Below are 15,034 nucleotides of genomic sequence, written 5' to 3' on the forward strand. Positions count from 1 at the left end.
ACTTTGACCTATAATGGTTTACTTTTACAAATTGTGACTTGGATGGAGAGTTGAATCATTGGCACTCATACCACATCTTCTTATACCTAATGAAAACCTCCCTTAGTTTTCAACCAAGATCCTGGAGAATTTATAAAATGTTTACATACAATTTGATTTTGTGAACCTATCATTGTTAAGTTGTTTACAATTATTTTGCAATGTTCAATTCAAATTACATTGCAAAGTGATATAACTCCAGTAAAACTAATACATCAGCCTGAGTTTTGAACTCACTCAAGTCATTGCTGACACACCGGTAAACCTATGATATAGAATTCATAAACATCCTACCAGAAATATAAATATGAGACGGCTTACAATGCAATTTTAAATAATATTTCCAAGGGACATAACTATATTTTTTTTTAGGTGATCAGTGCTGATGTTTAAAAATGCTCATGAACCCTGGGAAACAAGTAATACTTAAAAGTCCCTGTATAGAAACTCCATCTGTTACTCTTCAAATAATGATTATATATTATCAAATGTGGGTCAGCAACAACAAAAATGGTACAAATTAGTATTTCAAAATAAAGGGATCCCAAAGAACTGTCAAGTGTAAATACAACATTAAAGGAAGATTTATTTATTTTTAATTATTAGATGGTTAAATTTCAATATAACAATAACAAACATTCAAAAATACAATAAACCACAAACAAACATTTCTCAACTTTTCATTATTGATCATATTTATTTTACATTTTAAATGTCACTTATCCGATCATATATTCTTTGTAATATAATTTTTTACAAATTATTGACTGCACAGTAATGTAAACCAAATTATTCTACTTTGCTAGTACTACATGAATAATTCATCTTTAAGCATATGACAATTTTCAAAAATAATCTAAAGTCAATGTTATCTCTGTAAAATGAATTACATATCTAAAGTCATGTATTCAATATACATGTAGTGATTTACTTTAAATTAACTTCCAATAAGCTTTTATTACACAGTTCTCCAGAAAAAGAAATCAAAATTGATTCTTCTTTGAAAGATTTTTAATTGAATTCTGTTTACATTTTAAAAAAAACAGGACTTTGTATTAATTGTATATTACTTTTTTCCACTTTGAATTTAAAACCTAATTTTCATCAAAGTTTATTAATCAAAAACCAGTTAAAATTCCTATAAAAATAGTGTGTGATTAGAAGGTGATTAATTATCGCCACCTGGACCTTCAGTTATACTAGCTTTTATAATATGTGAAATAACATTCAGTCTGTTGCACAGTAACTCTTTCTGCTTCAGGAGACTTTCTTCCAGTTGCTTGGCCTGCTCAATCATCTTATCTAATCGTGTTGGACACAACTTCTCAAAGTTTTCACTTTCACTAAAAAAAAAATTAACATCGCTTTGAAAATAAAAGGTTTAATTTGTTTTCAAAATACCAATGTAGGAACCTATGTCAATAATAAAACATTTTCTTTGAACTTCCCTTAACCATTAAAAATTAAAGGATTTTTATTCTAAGTTGCTCTATTGCTGGGATGTCTAATACTATGGTTTTAACTGACCAATCAAATCAGGTTTTGATTGGACAAACAATTTATGGAATTATAACCTTCTGTGTACCATTTATATCATGTTCCATTAGCTCTAACTGCAGATAAACAGAACCTTTAAGAGAATGCTAAAAAATGTTTAAAATCAAAATTATGAGTTGAAATCTACAGTTATGCAATGTTATGTATTAAGCAAGTTCATAGCTTTCAACAAAAACAAAGACCTTTAGGTATTTTGACTTTTAAAAGGTTAATACTGATTCTTCCATAAGAAGAGGTTGAAACAACCATTATTGTTTATATCTTTGTCCCTGGCCTTTATTGATAGTTGTTGTATTGGTGAGCTGAGCATTCCACATCCTCTTATTTTTATAAAACTCAGAAACACCATAATGATCTATGGTGAGCTCAACTAGCATGGTAGTTTGTGTATCAGAATAATTTGTATGAGTAAATTGACATGTCTAGTAACCTTTTGAGTTTGCATGTTAAAAACCCTTAGTGTCTGTCTTCTAGAACAAGGTTTTCATTCTTATACATCATTTATATCAATTGAAATTCAAAAGATGTAGACATTACCTAAAAGTTTCAGCCCACTGTTTATGTAGCATTTTACTATCTTGTCCAAGATCTGAAAGTAAACAAAGTTACATGATAATCATATTTTAACTCAAATTATCCTTTTATATTTTTTTATATTGATATATATATATCATTTTCTTAATTATGCACAAAGAGTTAAAAGAGGTAATTATTAAAGTTTGTTCTTATCTTTTCATATCTTATTCTTAAAGACCTATTCCCTCCCTCTCCTCCTTCCTTCCCCACCCTTTTTCCATTCACATTTTTTTAATAAAATCAATCTTCAAGTCTAACTTTGGGAATAAATTGCTATACAAAATATAAACAGAGACTTATAAAACCAAAACCAAAAGTTGTTTTTTTCATCACTACAGTCTTAATTTTATATACTAATTTATTTTTGTGCATCCCTGATAATTGGTGCTTTTATGTAAAATGTATGTCGCACATAATTTTCATGAATATATTCATTGTTTAAACCTGTGAAACATAATTGAACATCATGAATTATATTTTATTAATGACAAACTTAATTTCAGTTAAAAATAAATTATTTTATTGAATATTCCCTTTATATATTAATCAAATAAAACATATCTGACAGAGATATTGTTTTATTTAAGTATCTTTTTGCTTTCTGTCTACCATGTTTCCAACATTAAATTAATATATTCAACAGTAACACTGTTTCTTCTTGTTTTCCAACATTTGCTCTGGCTTTTATGAAATACAAAATATCACATGATAAAACGTTCAGAAATAATCATTAATTCTTGGACAAGGCATTTTGCCATTATATTATTCCCAGATTTTTTTGTCACAATGCACATATCACATTGTTTTAAATGCTACATACAACATGTACAGGGACTGTCTCAAAACATAAATCATATAATTATGTTACCATAATACTTGATATTAATAAACTTTCTCGTAAAAAAAATATATGTTTAGTCCAATTTTGCTGTATTTTGAATTAGGTTAACCTAAATATAAATTTTTAATGAAGAATAATTTTCTTGCTTGAATGCAGATTTTGGCAAAGCCACAAAATCAAATATCTATAAAAATACTATTTAGAAATTTTTGTAAAATTGGAACCCAGGAAAATAAATTAGACAACAGAATATGACATCAGTTTATATGAACAGGCAGAGAGATCTCTGGAGAATTACCTTGTACAAGTTCTGCCATACACATCATTGACCTGTCTTTGGGATCTTCATTAAACTGAGACAGACCTTGTAGAGATGGTTCACAGTGAATAGCCTCTGCTTCATAATGTTCTTGGTACTCAGATTCTGCCTCAAGTTCTGAACCTGTAATGTCAAAGTGCATAGTGACTTTTTCCATGTTTTGATTACATATCTGTTACAAGTTTGTAAAATACTCCCCCCCCCCCCCCGCAAAAAAAAAAACAAAAAAAAAACTTTTCAACACAAATCACTGGATAAGAAAAGATATCATGGGCCTGACAATGTAATGGAAAGCATTTTTAAGGGTGTACATACCTTTTCATCCCAACTTTCTGTTATTATGATAACAGAATATGCCAAGAAAACCTAAATTAATTGAAAATTATCAAAACGGTTCAGCAATAAATAACCCAAAAAAATCAATAAAAGGGAGATAATTTCTAAACGGAATGATGAAATCCTACAAAAATCCATCTGGTAAAATTCATGATGAGGTCTATCAATGGTTAAAATTGGATATTGATAACTCCAATAGAAGCGGTAGGAAGGCGTGCAAATGCTGGAAGAAAAATAAACAAAAAAACATTAGAAAAACAATAGGCGAGGAAAGATCTGAAATATAGTCCATTTATTAGGTTTGGTTGGAAGAATATATAATCTGTAATTATTACATGTTGGATTGTCAAATCATACAAATTTTAAAAAAGTAACTTGCTTTACTTATAACAGGCTCTTTTTATACATATTCTCTAAAGATTGATAGCTCTGATTTGAAAGCTGTAGGCTGAGTTGATTACACAAAGTATCATATTATCCTTGTTGAGTGTTGTATTTAATGGCTCATCATAGTTCTGTTTCCCAATTCAATAAATTAAGAAAACATTATATTTCTAAAAGTAAAATTTGTTCAGAAAAATAAAAATTTGTTGAATGTGTTCCTGCTAAGTAATAAGTGTTTAAACATCAGTTTTATTTCTACCAGGCATTTTCAAAAATGAATGCTTCTCAAAAAGAGTTATCTTATTTTATGATTTAGCTCATGAAGATTGTTTAACTATTTGGTTTACATACTTTAGCCACATCATTAAAAAAATTAGGAAATTCCTGAATTCTATGAAATTATATTAATTTGAGGGGAGATAATCTAATTCAATAAGTTGAGTTTTTTTTTTTTGTAAAGTACCAATTTTTTCACAAAACATATCTTTTTAACATCCCACTTTAAACAAAGATAACTTTGTAGGTATGTGTAACAATTAACCAAAGAATAAATTTTCAACTGTTTTAACAAAATCCAATTTTTAGTGTTATCTAAAACTAACCTATTATAATGCATCCATCTGATTATCAATCAAATTTTTCCAAGATTGAACACTGTCGGAGTTGATTTTGCAAAATTTCACTGATACACATTGAACATATATCTACTCGTGTTTAACTATCAAATTTTACCTGGCTTTTGATGAGGTGTACATTTCAAACAAATATATAGTGAAGCCAAAGATGGTCGAGTGGTCTAGCGGGTCGGATACAGTTCAGACAATTTGGTGTCACGATATCTCAGTAGCATGAGTTCGAATCCCTGCGAGGGCAGAACAAAACATTTGCGAAAGCAAATTTACAGATCTATATTTACATTGTTGGGTTGATGTTTAGACGAGTTGTATATATACATATATATATCTTTACCTTCTTGTGCATCATGTTTCTGTTGTCCATGTTGACTTGAGGTCAGTGGTATGTCTGGAGTAGCTGGACATAAAAAGCCATCTTTCTATTAAAGAAATAAAAACCAATGTTAATCTGTTTTGATAAAATAATATCACTGAAGCTTACTTCAAATTGAGATGAAAAGGTTACATCATTTAAAAATTGCAGTTTGTAAAAAAAAAAATAATATTATTTCATTTTAGTTATGTCACCCGATCGACAATGTTGGGTGACATATTGCTTTTTCTCTGTTTCTTTTTCTGTATTATTATTATTCATCCACCTATTTTGTTAGGCAGTTTTCTCAGAGCCAATGGAACCAATCTTGATGAAAGTTAACTATAATGAGGAACACAAAATTTCGGGTTGCAGTAGGTCTCAAGAACATAAAAAATGGCAACCGTTACCATGGAAACGGAACAAATGTGAAAAAATCAAGTTTTTGGTTTTGGTGAATTATTTGGACATAATTAAACTTAGAATCATTATATTTTAATACAATGTAGGTGCCCAGCATATACTGGTTTTGGATGATTTTGGCAATCATTGGAACTACTATGTTGCCATGGAAACTACACCAAAAATTTCAAAAATATCAAAATGCTCCAAATTTTTTGAAACTCCATAGTAACGATGAGCAACATTGGTAGATGTGGAATTTGGCGTTGGAATTTCGAAAATGTCTGCTGTTACCATGGAAACAATGCAAAACAGGTCAAAATGATTCAAAAACCTTAAAGTGGCATTTACTTTCTTAAAATGGTAGGTCAAATTGATCGAAACTTTGATGGTATGGTCCCTCCCATGTACCAATGTGGTATATGCCATTAAATTTTGGGAATGGTCTCTGTTGCCATAGGAACCATCACAAATGTCAAAAATTTCAAAAATTTCAAAATGCTCCAAAATTGATGAAACTTTATATGATTGTAGACTGGTAAGTCTGGATTTATTTTATGACTCCAGGGACTTAGAGATATAACCGAACGACTGAAATCCACAACTTAACAGAAGTAACCATGACATTGACGAACGACGGATACAGCAAGTGATGACTTATTCATTGTTAGGTCTGTTATCTATTTTCTGTGGTTCATTGATAATGATTCATGTACCTTGTTTAGCTGGTTGCCTCTTGTTTAGGTGTTCCTCATGATTCAGTAAACTGTGACCTTTTGAGAACTCCTCTTTTTAAGAGGTGTTCTGGGTGATTATTTTATACCCTGTATTTGTAGCTCTCTTGTTTAGGTGTTCTCTGGTGTTCTTTTATACCCTGTACTGTAACTTATTTCTTAACATACTCCTGAAGTGTTGACAAACTGACATTTAATGTGACCTTCAGACATAGACATCCCTATAAGATTGAAACCGAGAATCTAGTAGACCAAACATTATATCAGTGAGTTTGCTGCTGACAACAAGATTATTTAATTTCTATTTTTTATTAATAAAACATATAAATAATTTGGCCCTTGGGAGTCAAGTACTCAGCTAAGGGAAATTTAGCTCCAGGCCCTGTCGACGACACTTGGTGTAGATGGACCAAGCCCCATGGACATGGACACTCCGTCAACCAACCGGAACCAGATGAGTTCCTATAAGGGTATGAAGCGTTGCTCCATCTCATAGCAGGTGGCTACGATAAAGGGGGTTAGATTGACGGTGGAGAGAGAAATAAATGTAGATGTATTACATTTAATGACTTGGGGGAAATGAGAAATTAGACCAGTGGTCAATTTCGAAAGGGAGTTTTGAAATTGAAGAAAACCACTGGTTTGCTGAGACTGCTCCCATATACAGTGAGTAGTTGAAGTTGATTAAAGGGAGGTGGGTGGGTATTTTGTAACTTTATGACAACTTATGTTTGACTTTCCCTGTCAGCAGCAAAACTCAAAATGACCAACTACCTAGCATCCTTGTGAAATTTGAGAATGGAATGTATCACTACTTGCCTTATAACCAAATAAGGAGTGATCATGGGATTAACAGTACCAAAACCTGTGCTACACCCATGCAGATTATGATGTCATTAAATAAACAGCGCTTATATTTACATAATATAAGCTTCTATCAGACTTTTGATGTTGGAATTTCCAAAAAGACCACCATTGCCATGGAAACTGCAAAAATGTCAAAAATTTTCAAAATGCTTTGAACTTTATGAAACTTGATATTATTGTTAACTCGCAAGGATAGATGAGACTTGTGACTTTGAAAATTACAAAATGGCTGCCATTGCCATGGAAACGGCAGAAATGAGATTTGTTTTAAAATGCTCTAAATGAACTAAAAATTTACAGAAAGATGTATAGCCATGTATATTTGTGCATTCACTGTTTAACATTTTTTAAATAGCTGCCGGTTAGTGGCAATAGGGGGAAGGGTGACATCCGCTATTGCTTGCAATGGCAATTCTAGTTATTATTGTATTTCCAATCAAGAGTACTACTGGTAGGATTTGTAATATAAACATATCATCCTAATTAAAAACTTTAAGGCAGATATATATAGTGATCAAATTAGTAGTCCGGCACAGGACATTTGCGCTTTTTCATAGGACATTTGCACTTTAAAACATAGGACATTTTCGCTTTTAAAACTAGATGCTCTAAAGAGCCTGTGTCGCTCACCTTGGTCTATGTGAATATTAAACAAAGGAAGCAGATGGATTCATGACAAAATTGTGTTTTGGTGATGGTGATGTGTTTGTACGTCTTACTTTACTGAACATTCTTGCTGCTTACAGTTATCTCTATCTATAATGAACTTTGCCCAGTAGTTTCAGTGGAAAATGTTAGTAAAAATTTACAAATTTTATAAAAATTGTTATAAATTGACTATAAAGGACAATAACTCCTTAAGGGGGTCAATTGACCATTTCAGTCATGTTGACTTATTTGTAAATCTTACTTTGCTGTACATTATTGCTGTTTAAAGTTTATCTCTATCTATAATAATATTCAAGATAATAACCCAAAACAGTAAAATTTCCTTAAAATTACCAATTTATGGGCAGCAACCCAACAACAGGTTGTACGATTCATCTGAAAATTTCAGGGCAGATAGATTTTGACCTGATAAATAATTTTACCCATGTCAGATTTGCTCTAAATGCTTTGGTTTTTGAGTTATAAGCCAAAAACTGCATTTTACCCCTATGTTCTATTTTTAGCCATGGCGGCCATCTTGGTTGGATGGCCGGGTCACCCGACACATTTTTTTAACTTAGATACCCCAAAGATGATTGTGGCCAAGTTTGGATTAATTTGGCCCAGTAGTTTCAGAGGAGAAGATTTTTGTAAAAGATTACCAAGATTTACGAAAAATGGTTAAAAATTGACTATAAAGGACAATAACTCCTAAAGGGGTCAACTGACCATTTTGGTCATGCTGACTTATTTGTAAATCTAACTTTGCTGAACATTATTGCTGGTAACAGTTTATCTCTATCTATAATAATATTCAAGATAATAACCAAAAACAGTAAAATTTACTTAAAATTACCAATTTAGGGGCAGCAACCCAACAACGGATTGTCCGATTCATCTGAAAATTTCAGGGCAGGTAGATGTTGACCTGTTAAACAACAGTCAGATTTGCTCTAAATGCTTTGGTTTTTGAGTTATAAGCCAAAAACTCCATTTTACCCCTATGTACTATTTTTAGCCATGGCGGCCATCTTGGTTGGTTGGCCGGGTCACCGGACACATTTTTTAAACTAGATACCCCAATGATAATTTTGGCCAAGTTTGGTTTAATTTGGCCCAGTAGTTTCAGAGGAGAAGATTTTTGTAAAAGTTAACGACGACGGACGACAACGGACGCCGGACGCAAAGTGATGGGAAAAGCTCACTTGGCCCTTTGGGCCAGGTGAGCTAAAAAGGACACTTGCCCTTTTGAAATATTTGGTTTTCATGACTTCCCTCATCTTTTATCCGGGCTTTGGAATATAGATCCCATTTTTAAATCCATGAATGGTATAAAACTGTTTAAAAATTTGGGCAAAATTTAATTTTTTTAACATTACACATGATCATTCTATTTTCCCTATCATTGACTTGAAGAAAATTTTCGGATTTTGAGATCTGAACGGGATAACCTTCAAAGATAGAGTGAACATTTTCTCTTGACTTAGGCAAATTCCGTTGAGATTTTCTTCTTAATCTGTACACAGCCTTTGATACAGACTGTAAATCCTTAGGATGCAAAGAATCCTCACCCACATCTTTTAACCCAGCACGAATTATTTTTGATGGTCTCAGTGTAACTAAAGGTCCTCAACAGCCTTTCGTTTGGCAAACACTCTTAGCTGATGAGGCTCAATTTTTCTGTCATCACAGTGTGAGTGATTATGCTCATTATTTTACTCAAAATATTAGTAGTCCCACTGTCTGTTTTAATTCTAGTATTTTTATTTACAATTATTCATGGTATCTCCATGAAAGGTCTTAACGTTTGAGGGTCTGATCAAAACGATATAAAAATCCATCATGACATATACATTTTCCCCCTAAATACTAGTCTCTATAATGTCTATGACTATGTTAATGTGAACTAACCACCCACATAAATAAGTTGAATTGATTTAGAATTACGTAAAATTACAGGTAGAAAACTATAGGTGAAAAGCGCAAATGTCCGGTCAATTTAATACAGGTGAATCAAAATTTAAAGTGCAAATGTCCATAGTATTTGGAGCGCAAATGTCCTATCGTTTTACAGGTAAAAAAGCGCAAACGTCCTGTGCCCGATCATATACACAACAAAGAACTGTGCCATCAGGGCATGATACACATGTCACTTTTCAAAGAATAAAGTTCCATATTCTCAATGTGATATCAGAAATTTATATATAAAAAAAAAAAACTAAAGGGAGGTAATTCTAATAGAGATAAACCAGTCAACAAAGTATCATGATAACTGCTCAAAACACTTCTAAGTTATTGTCTGAAAACTGTAAAAATACCCTTTTTTAAATGAATAAAACCCCATAACTCGGATATGCAAAATCTAAAATTATTTAAAATCAAAACATGTTAAAGCAAACGTTTGTGAATAAACGACATGCCCTGATAAGACATATAGTACCATAATACAACATAAAAAAAGAGTTAAGTTATTTTTACATCAATCTTTCTTTTCTTTGGAGAAATTGAATCTTCAGTAATAAAGTCCTCTCCAAATGATAGTTCACTGAAAAATAAAAAACAGCTATGAAAATAATAAGAATTCATGTTTTAATAGGTATGGCACATGATTTTAAAAAAATAAAAAAATCATGAAATAAATGCATTTATCTAAAAGTGCTCACCCAAGACCCTAGAAATGAAACCTTGACCATTGACCTGAACTAACTATAAATAGCCTGTGTTCTGTCTTGCCCACCAATGGTATGTGCATCTGGAGACACTCCAACTAATGAACTTGAATAGATTTTATATCAAAAATCTCTCATATAAATCTAGTTTTGGTGATAATTTTTCTGTTATTAAACATTTTTAATCCATCTCTTTTGCGGTTTGTCCAACCAATAAAATGTAAAAACAAATGTTATTTAAGGGCGCCCACTCCTATAAAAGTCTACAATAGATTATGGCCAGATTGACTTATAAGTAAATCTTGTCTTGCTGATCATTTTTGCTATTTAAGAAATCTGTCTATCATTTAAAGTATTCAAGATAAGTGGTAGATATGCCAAAAAATAGGTACTCTTTCAATCCATCTGATCAAAAAATTTACATATTTCAATCTATAAACATTTGGCTCACTTGAGTAAGTTAATAATTCTCTTTCCTGTATCACACATTGTTAAAAATATGTGACACCTCTTTATTTTATCCAAAATAATGTATTGCTCAACACTAACTTATTTTTTTACAAGTTTCGAAAACTAATACAAGTTATCATCCCCATGGTTTCCAAAATTGATGATCTTAACATACCACTCAGGTTCATATGTGGTGTTGTTGTAGCTACAGACTGTGTCCTCCTCAGACTGCTCAAATTGTTGGCAAGAATTCTAAAATGAAAAAAAGTTATAAATAAAATAAAATGTTATTTATTCTTGTGTATAACTCAAAGGGATAAGTTGATTGCTCATCTTGTACTTGAGAAATCTAAAATTTATATAGCTTCTATCTTTTTAACCTTTACCCTTTTTTGCTTGTATATATATATATATATATATATATATATATATATATTTTTATTAAAGTACATAAATATTGGTTGAAACCATCTTAATTGCAACACATGACACACCTCTTTAAACACATTTAATGCATTTTCGTGTTTGAAATTTCATTAAAATTAGTTCGTCAAATCAATATTTGTTATTAAAATAAAATTTTACAACAATATTAATAATTGATACAAAAATCTACTCCGATTGACAAAACAAAAGAAATTAAAGGGAAACACAAGGCCATGATTGATATTTCCATTTTACCTTGTATACTTTATGGAAATAAATGTAGATGATAACTTATAATCTTATTGGCTTATAGTATAAAACACTGAAAAGCTAATACAATAAGGATTTCAGGATTTTATTTTTTTCTCAAAATTTTCTAACTTATTGGTTCATTATTTTCTTTAAAAAATTATCCTTAATGGTCAAAACTCCGGAAACATCCAATAATAATGAAATACATCTTTATTATATAAAATCACTGTAAAAGACCATTAGCTGTCAAATTAATGTTCACTAATTTGACTCAAATTCTCATGTTTGATGTAAAATGTATATCCAAATTAAAGAAGTCTAAAAACTAGTACTAATGCATGGACTCCATAATATTTATCAGCATTTTTTGTGTATTTAAGTCTAGACCCATATAATTAACCATTGAATTGAGAAGACAACCGAAGAGGGCAGAAATTCATTTAACTGGATATAAACATAAAATAAATAGAAAGCCACCAGCATGCAATTGGATTTTTCTAGTTCTGTTTGATTTCATGTTATAGGGTCAATAATTTTGGAGTCAATCAGCCATTGTTTTAACCTGTATAAATATGCATTTTTTTGTGAATCTAACCAGTAAACTGAATGGTTCATCTTTGTGGTCCTTTACAATGTTGATGTTTTTTTCCTATTAATAGCTGAACAAGGCTTTACATGCCTAATCTATCTCCAACTAAGTGGTTCAATTGAAGTTCACATGAATATGGATTCATATGATATATGGTCCAATTATTCACTTGCAACTTGCAAGTCAATAATACATCAGCAATGTTTTTGAGCTTATTTTGACCAATTTTGGCACCAAAATAAATGCTTTTAGAGAAATATTATATCAAAATTCCACTTTAATTAATAATTGATACTTGAATCTAAAAGAATTTGTACTCTTTAATTTTTGTCTAACTCATGTAGCTTATGTCCTTTAAAAGCAAATCTTTATTTCAGCTTAAAAGAACTTTGACTATGAAAGGGGGAAAATGAGAGATATTTATGAATAATGATTCCCCAGTATATATATGACATACCATAAAAGTATTTGATAATGAATGGCCATGCAAAAATGATTAGGGGGGTATCCTCCATATTATAAAGCTTCATATATCATATGATAAATGCATAGACATTTTAAGGAATAACCCCAAATGTTGGCTTGTCAGAAACCTACCCCTATTTCAAAATCCTAGACCTTTGATCCTGATCCTTTGGTCAATAATTGACATGACTTGTCTCTATTGTACTGAATATTCCTCATACAGTGCACCATTTCTCCTGGTAATTTCTCATGAGTACTTAGAAAATTAGTTTAGGGGCAGGATCAGGTATCAGGACTTTCTTGTTCATGAAAATGCCATGATTTAAATATATATTCCCCTATAATTTGTACACTTTTTTCATATGTTTCTCTCTTGATGGTGAAAGTATTGATTGAATGTCCAGTGGAATGTTCTTCTGTTGTTTCTTCTTCTCAGCATTCACAATATGGCATGAGGGATTGGCCTAATTGGTTTCTGTATTTGTTTAGTTTGCTGTAGCCTGTTCTTAATTCCGATAGTATTTTTCCAATTTGAGTTGTGGCAGTTAGGATTATTATGTCATTATTATTTCCTTTGTTTAAAACTATAAATTTCATATTTCTTTATTTAAAGATTTACATGATGCTTATTCAGTACATATTTGTTAAATAACATAGTTTTTGCTATTTGAATTCATTGGTTAAAGATATTTATTTCTATTGTAAAGTTTAATATTTGCACCGTCGCAAAACCTTTGATTACCTTCTTTGGAAAACTTATATATTTTAGATAATTGATTTGAAATCATTATGTTGAATCCTCTGAGGACTGACTATCAGTCCAAACAAAGGAAAGCCAAGCTTTCCAATCATCATTAAGGTTAGTACATTAGGTAATTTGAAGTCGTTGAATGCTCCATTTCTACTTACTTTTGGCATATAACAATAATAGTTGTACTTTGTTGATTAAATTTTATATTGTCTTCAGTTTTTGGTTTTCATTTACTTAGATATATTTTAGTGCATTGCATTTGACATCAGTCGTTTCTGTACACATCAGTTTACAAACTAGAATTAGCTGTCTGCATCCCGAATCTCCAGCAGAATTTTTCCTGCTACAGAGTGTTAGGGAGATCTAGTTGAACTATTTTCCCAAGATAGGTACCAGATCATATAGGTGTTTTCCTGTTTCACCAATTGTCCATCAGTTTTGTAAACATCTTGACTGCACTTCTGACATCTGACAAAGTTATGATATTATATTGTTCATTTAGTGATGAGGCCTCCTTTGCAGCATTTTTCACCAACTGGTCTGCTATCTCGTTCCTGGTTATATTAGCATGGCCTGGGATCCAAGATAGGGTTGTTAGTATGCTGTTTCTCAAGACTGTCCCCATACTTTCTTTAATGTCTGTTATGGTGTCTATGTAGTTTGAAAATTTCCAGTGCAAATTAAGTCAAGATGCCTACACCAGTCTGGCTATCTGATAGTATTTTGACCTCAGAAAACTGGTCCTTAATTGACGTAATAAAGTGCTCCAGAACCTGTAACTGACAAGGTATCTTAATAATTGATAACATTTGAAAACAAATAAACTAAAAAAGGAGTTACAATCCAACTGACAACACAATCCAACTAAAATTGTCAAAAAATTGAGCTTCAGGCTGGTGGACTCACAAATAAATCGTTAAGGCTGCGCTAAAAATAAAATGTTTGTCCTGTTTATTCTGTTCAAACCTGTTCAAGAGACATATAGGTGCTTTATACTGCGTACGTCGTCAACAGTTCTTCAGACAGATAACAGAACTTTCACACCAAACGGAACTTTAAATTGAAGAGCTAAATTATCTCCCTTCAAACAGTCACCACTTTGTCCAAGTGAAATCATAATTGTTTCGTTTAGTTTTGTTCTTAATCGACCTTCATTGTCCGAAATAAAAAATAAAAATGACCAAGTTATGCCGGCAACTAAAACACGAAGCTTTAAGGAATTTCTTATATAACATCATATCTTATAAACTATATAAGATATATTCTACATTATATAAGATATCTTATATATTAATGAGATATCTTATATATGACATATATTATATTAGATATCTTATATTGTTTATAAGATTTCTTATATTGTTTATGTTTAAAATATAGAGAGATTAAAAAACAGATTGGTTCAATTTTATTCGGGAATGATCAAATCAGGATAAAAAATAGCTAAATATAAAGTTTTCATTGCTTTGAGACTATAGACTTTAGCCGTTACTTTTCCCTTAAGCCTGATTAGTTTTATGAGTAATAGTGTAACAATGCTACAGCATGCCAGCGAATAAGCCAGCATAGTCACTTCTATGTATGTGTTGCATGGCCAGACTAAACAATCTGCTTTCCGTCATTGTTGAACTGTTCCATGCAGGGCAGAAAACGAGCCCTCACAACTGCATGACCTAACTGGCATGACTAACAGAACCATAGTATTTGTTTTATATTTGGATAGAATTGCGTGTTTGATTGCT

The 15,034-nt window shown here is 31.3% G+C and overlaps 1 protein-coding gene across 1 annotated transcript; it reads right to left on the minus strand.

The window, feature by feature from the left end:
- Positions 1-618: 618 nt before the first annotated feature.
- Positions 619-14,341, minus strand: LOC143065094 (uncharacterized). The gene is made up of 7 exons (XM_076238439.1): positions 14,259-14,341; positions 10,985-11,061; positions 10,169-10,235; positions 5,022-5,106; positions 3,312-3,455; positions 2,134-2,185; positions 619-1,382 (listed from the first exon to the last, which is right to left on the minus strand). Exons 1-7 carry the CDS (start codon positions 14,271-14,273, stop codon positions 1,208-1,210), a joined length of 615 nt encoding a protein of 204 aa, XP_076094554.1. The 5' UTR covers positions 14,274-14,341; the 3' UTR covers positions 619-1,207.
- Positions 14,342-15,034: the final 693 nt, after the last annotated feature.

This window comes from Mytilus galloprovincialis, chromosome 2 (assembly GCF_965363235.1).
Source record: "Mytilus galloprovincialis chromosome 2, xbMytGall1.hap1.1, whole genome shotgun sequence".
NCBI lineage: Eukaryota > Metazoa > Mollusca > Bivalvia > Mytilida > Mytilidae > Mytilus > Mytilus galloprovincialis.

What these genes read in the sequence shown, in the direction of transcription:
- LOC143065094 (XM_076238439.1), bottom strand. An exon ending in GAAACATGATGCACAAGAAG is followed by an intron (nt 3,456 to 5,021) that starts GTAAAGATATAT and finishes TTGACATTACAG; the next exon opens with GTTCAGAACTTGAGGCAGAA. An exon ending in CAGTGGGCTGAAACTTTTAG is followed by an intron (nt 1,383 to 2,133) that starts GTAATGTCTACA and finishes TTTTTTTTTTAG; the next exon opens with TGAAAGTGAAAACTTTGAGA.